The 5,965-nt window shown below is 45.6% G+C and overlaps 1 protein-coding gene across 1 annotated transcript; it reads left to right on the top strand.

Moving 5' to 3' along the window:
* Positions 1-955: 955 nt before the first annotated feature.
* On the top strand, positions 956-4,982 carry irx1b (iroquois homeobox 1b). The gene is made up of 5 exons (XM_080485054.1): positions 956-1,503; positions 2,214-2,456; positions 2,948-3,746; positions 3,916-3,976; positions 4,626-4,982. Exons 1-5 carry the CDS (start codon positions 1,267-1,269, stop codon positions 4,672-4,674), a joined length of 1,389 nt encoding a protein of 462 aa, XP_080341180.1. The 5' UTR covers positions 956-1,266; the 3' UTR covers positions 4,675-4,982.
* Positions 4,983-5,965: the final 983 nt, after the last annotated feature.

The raw sequence follows: 5,965 nt of genomic DNA, 5'->3' as shown, positions 1-5,965 counted from the left end.
GGAGTGCGTGAGATGATGATGTGTGTGTGTGTGTGTGTGTGTGTGTGTGTGTGTGTGTGTGTGTGTGTGTGTGTGTGTGTGTGTGTGTGTGTGTGTGTGTGTGTGTGTGTGTGTGTGTGTGTGTGTGTTCAAAACGGCAGATTGAAGGAAGAGAGCAGTAGCTTCTTGATAATTGAGGAAACATCAGTCTGAGCTTCCCATATGTTAAGATCCTTTTTTTTTTTTTTTTAATACAGTTCCCCTACACATGAAAACATGACCTTATATCTCGCATGCCATATCTTTAAGTAGAAACTTTTACCCCCCCTGCCCCCCTCTAAAACATCATGAACTGATAGGGGGGACCATAAGGAGTACAGTACTCTATTCTTCTCAGGGCACATCTGTCATGTTCCACTCCACAGCTCCTGTGCAGCTCCATATCTCTGCCATCTCTTATCCATTAGGATCTCTGTCATTACCTTCTGCCTCCTTTATTTTGGCTCTAAAGGGGGAGAAAGAGGCTCCTCTGACTTCCACCGACATTCCTAATGGACCTTGTCCACCCAGTGAATCACACCTAAAACATTTTTATTATTATTGTTATTAGTATTATTATTATTAGCCTATTGTCCGTGTTATCACACACACACACACACACACACACACACACACACACACACACACACACACACACACACACACACACACACACACACACACACACACAGAAAGAGGTGGTGTCTTCAGTTAAATAACGTCATACTTACCGTACACGGACACACACACACACACACACACACACAGTTTCCTTTTTTGTAGACACAGTAAAGACTGTTGAAATTGAATCACACACATCAACACACTCACACACACGCGGAGACACACACGACCTAGGCTAACCAATGCACTAATCGCATGCCCCGGGCATAGGAGGAGCTTGGTGCTTAAGTAGGCTGCCAATCAGTCAGTCAGCTCCACATCCACGAGCTCCTGCGGCCAGACGCGCGCATCACTCCGCACTCGAGGTGCCAAACTGCGGCTGCGACGGGGAAGTGGAAGGAGGCTTGACACTTTCCAGAAAGGGGTATCTTCTGCTTTTTTTTTTTTTTTTTTTTTCACCCCCTCAGCCAGCCCCCCCTCTTCATCAGCATCTTTTTCCTCTTCTTTATTTTTGTGGGGGATTCCTACTTTCTCCTTTTTTTTCCTTCTTCTTCTCCTGCCTCCTCGTTCTTGCGCTTGACTTTGGGGGAGATCTTACCTGCGCCGCTCGCTCGGTCTCCGGACATGTCTTTCCCTCAGCTGGGGTACCCCCAGTTCCTCAGCGCCTCCCACGAGGTGTACGGGAGCGAGCGGCCCGCCTCTGCCCGGGAGGGAGGCGCGGAGGGCGGCGTGAGCTCCTCTGCCACCGCCGCGGCCGTCGGCTCTATGCTGGGGATGTACGGGAACCCGTGGGCGGCTCACAACTACAGTGCCTTTCTGCCGTACAGCGGAGCCACAGACCTCGCCCTCATCTCCCAGATGGTGAGAGTTCACACTTATTCCTCACAGGTGACCATGATCCAACTCTGCCACCGTTACTGCAAGTCAGGAGTGAATTATGGTCCTGCCTCATGTTGTTTACACCTTTATATAGATGCTTTAATTCCATAGCCAGACCTGCTTTGGTTGTTTCATATTTTCTAATTATAAATCACTGAACGGCTAAAATTACCGTTGATTAGAATTTATTATGATTATATTTTTTTAAAGTCAATGTTTGAGAGCTTTAAGATTAAAATTACAGTTTCGGATTAATAGTGACATTTTGTTTCAATTGTGTATTAATCTGAAGCAACAATTCTGCTTATTTACACTTTATTTTAATTATACAGGAACTGTATAATTCCTGTCACTAATCTATGACAGATTAATGATGTCAAGAAAAACTACGTTCAGTCCAAAATGATAAATAAAACAACAGGTATTAAAAAGTTGTTTGAAATGGCTGTTTCTATTAAGAAAATAAAGGTTATCAATTAATCGTTTAATATATTGTCACATTATGGTGTCACATTTATAATCCCTTTAATCTTATTAAAACTTTAAAGATGGGTAAATGTTCACTAAGCTCACGAGTTTCATTCGTTTTTTTGTTTTGTTTTGTGAGAGAGAGAGAGAGAGAGAGAGAAAAAAACCTTACTTTTTCCTTCGCTCAACAAGTTGTCACCTCTTTACTTCTTGAACTTTTGCAGGGCTCCCAGTACGAGCTGAAAGACAGCCCGGGGTCCCACCCTGCGTCCCTGCCCGTTCACACCGCACAGGGCTTCTACCCGTACGGACAGTACCCGTACGGGGACCCGTCGAGGGCCAAGACGGCCACCAGGGAGACCACCAGCACCCTGAAGGCCTGGCTGCAGGAACACCAGAAGAACCCCTACCCCACCAAAGGAGAGAAAATCATGCTGGCTATCATCACGAGGATGACGCTCACACAGGTGGGCAGTGCGTCAAGTCACTTTGTGGAGAAGTTTTTTTTTAATTGTTTTAAGTAAATAAAAAAGAAAGACAGTCAAGCCCAGTGCGGCTCATTTTGGGCCCCCATAATGAGGAAATGTCTGGTTGCACAATTCGTGCTCACACACTCCTTTTGTTGTTCACAATTTTTTCAATGAGGATTATAAATGATATCCATTCATGATCTGGCCAACGCTTGAAAATCTGCGACTGTGCATGTTTTAATGACACCACTTGTTACATTGGGCTGCTTGTTGTGATTGTCCTGTCGCTTCCTGTTTCACAAAACCCAAACTTTCAAGTGAAATAGATTTATCCTAGATTTTAATCTTAATCTTCTAAATATAGAATGGAGACGCACTGAGTAATAATATAACCTGTGTGTATTTGTTTATATTTCTGCTTCATGCTTTTATATTTGTGATATTAAAATCTAAACATATTAATTTGTGAAATAAATTGTTCTTTATAGGTGTCGACGTGGTTCGCAAATGCCCGCAGACGCCTGAAGAAGGAGAACAAGGTGACTTGGGGCCGCAGCGCGGAGGACAGAGACGGACGCATCTTCAGCAGCGACAACGAGGACGAACACGGCAAGAACGGCAGCGACGACGAAGACGAAGAGGAGGAGATCGATTTGGAAACGGTGGACATCGAGAGGCCCGAGGATCAGCGAGGTGGGGAGCAGCAGAGCTCCGGGAGAGGCGACGGAGAGGCGGGCCTGTCGGCCGCGGAGCAGGCCTCGGAGCCGATGAGCTCGGAGAGCAGCAGGACGCTTTCTGTGGAGGGCCTGAGAGGAGTGGAGGCGGGTGTTTCTCCCAATAAATCGCCCGGAGGGAAACTCGCAGTGGACCTTTCACCCGGCAGACAGGATTGCCAGAGACCACCTCAAAGCAAACCCAAAATCTGGTCTTTGGCTGAGACCGCCACGGCCCCCGACAGTTCTCACAAATCTCCCCCCGCGGCCCATGCGCACCACGCGGCTTTGGCCTCCGCCGGACACCCGGCCTTGCTCCCGGGTCATGGAATATACACGTGCCAGATTGGGAAGCTGCATAACTGGGCCAACGCGGCTTTTCTGAACGCCAACTCTCTTTTGAACATGAGATCGCTGCTCGGAGGGGCGCCGGCTGGACACCTGCCTCTCCACGGCGCGGTGCCTGCTGTGCGTCGTGACGCACGGCCCGCGGCCGCGGCTGGCACAGGGACTTCTGGAACGGAGGATGACAGCGACGTAGAGTCAACAGGAAGCTTCAGCCCAAAAAGAGATGGTACGGACTCCGACTCAGTCTTTACTCCTATACATTTTTTTTCTGACTGGAATTTTCCTCAGTCACAGAGAAAAGACAATCACGTAGAGAATAACATAATTTGATAAGGATTAAAATATACATATATATCTCTGAATTTAATTTGTTCTTCATCTGGCCTTATCTTTAGATGAGGAGAGGGACCACAGGCCTGGCTCCCTGAAGTCTCCGTTTCAGCTGATCACTGACAGGTAACCTCACGCGTCTGAAATCAATTTGGACGTTATGACACTATCAGCTTCTCCCCACATGTCTCCCGCTAAATGAACCTTAAGGCAGAGAGGTAAACACTGCTACACCTGACTGGGCAGGGAGGCAGACCCAGGCGCATCAATCATGTGATTTAGTCTCTCCACTTTAACGCCTCGTCAGGCAGCATTATCCTTCCACCCTCTCCCCCCCCCCATCACCCCCACATACCCCCCCGACCCCCCCCCCCCCAAACAATGAGTTATCGCCACCTCTGTCATTTAAATAATCTGCCGCAGTTTATTCACGCCCACCCTCAGTGAATGAGGCTAATGTATGTCAAAGAAAGCGCTGATGGCAGCGTCAGGCATGAGGTGGAGCGTGAAAGGACATGAAACAATTTACCTAAAGTGATTTTTAATTTGCATAAAAAGTGTTTAACGTTGTTTTTTGTTTTTTTGTTTGTATGTTTTTTTTTAAGGCTAGAAAAAATATTTAAATGACTTTATGTTTGAAACATGCCTGCACTTAGAAACAATATGAAGGGTATTGAAATATTGCTGCTATAATATTGAAATCTAAAGTTTCTATAGAAATACACACAGGTGTTATTTATTATTCCCTGATCACTGTTTTCTTCTCTTTCCTCAGACCTCACCATGGCACAGCATCACAGCGCGCTCTGACGACAACATTATGAAAAGATGGAGCAAAATGAAAAGAGAAAGGAATAATTTTATTTAACGGAGAACAGTTTAACGAAGGCTATTTTTTGTGACTGGGCCACCTGGTTATAGTATTACTGTTTAGCTTCTACATGCAAAAAGAGATGGATGTTTTTTTTGGTCACAGATTTGCTTGTATTCCTCTTTTTTTGTCTTATGTTTTTGTTCTCTCCCCCCCCCCCTATTCTGTTGTGAATGGAAACTTTGAAAATTGTAAATACAGGATATGAATTTGTCTTTAAAGAATATATTTTTTGGGAACTAAATAAATGTCATTATAGTCATTTATTATTCAAGACTTTTCCCAAACCTGTATTTTATTATGAGGTGTTCCAGGAAATCAGGGAATTAAAAGGTACAAAGACGATAATTTAAACACATTCAGGCAAAGGACAAACAGTTAATTCTTAATATAGTGGTCGTTTCCCTTTTTATTTTAAAACATTTGCATTTTATTACCAGTAAAATCAAATTGAATCCTTAGAAGTATTGAGATTTTATATTTATATGAATGCACATATTCATTTGTAATTGACCCTTCCATCTAGTTTGTTCCTCTCCAACTAAACCCTGCAGTGTCAGCTCTTTCTTTTCAAACATGACAAACAACAAAAAAACAACTTTTGCCCTGAAAATGAAATCCGCTCTCTCGCCAAAACTGGTGTCCTTGCGCCAGCTCCTTGGAAGCCATCGCAAACGCTGCGGAAATTGAAATTGAAGATTTCCAGGACCTTGTGAACCTGCGCCTGTGCTTTCAGCCCGGGCCTCCTCGCTTTAATGTTGGATTATACCCCCTCGGTGCCACCACTGCCGCCTCTGAAATATGGATCAGACGGAAGGAAAGGCCAGCAGCCAGTATGGGGTCGGCAGCTCAGGGGGTGGTGGATGGGAGAGGGAGTGGAGGGAGGGAGTGTGTGTGCATGTGTGTGTGTGTGTGTGTCACTGTGTGGCATCCTTGAATCTTTGACGTTCACAGGCCCAAAGACAGGAGGGGGCTTGAGAGAGAAAGAGAGGGAGAAAGAGAGGGGATTGTGGGGGGTCTTAAGGCTGCTAATGGTGAGTGTTTCTCAAAGCTGCACTTGCATGGCACAAGACTCGAGCTCCTCTGGCCTCTCGAGAGGCTCAGGCGGCCTCGAGGGCGCGTGAGCAGAGAACAGTTGGAATTAGATCCAAATGAAAATATGTGCATACCGAGCAAATTCTGCACATTAAAACTCTTGGACACCGAGAGAAATTTCCACAATGTGCATTGGATTATAGGTCGAT

The sequence above is a fragment of the Lipophrys pholis genome (genome assembly GCF_963383615.2).
Source record: "Lipophrys pholis genome assembly, chromosome: 17".
NCBI lineage: Eukaryota > Metazoa > Chordata > Actinopteri > Blenniiformes > Blenniidae > Lipophrys > Lipophrys pholis.
This window is presented reverse-complemented; position numbering and strand designations above follow the sequence as displayed.

Excerpts from the sequence above, each read along its gene's own strand:
- irx1b (XM_080485054.1), top strand. The coding sequence starts at position 1,267 with ATGTCTTTCCCTCAGCTGGGGTACCCCCAGTTCCTCAGCGCCTCCCAC. Across the intron at positions 1,504-2,213 it reads TCGCCCTCATCTCCCAGATG|GGCTCCCAGTACGAGCTGAA; the intron begins GTGAGAGTTCAC and ends GAACTTTTGCAG. Across the intron at positions 3,747-3,915 it reads CTTCAGCCCAAAAAGAGATG|ATGAGGAGAGGGACCACAGG; the intron begins GTACGGACTCCG and ends CCTTATCTTTAG.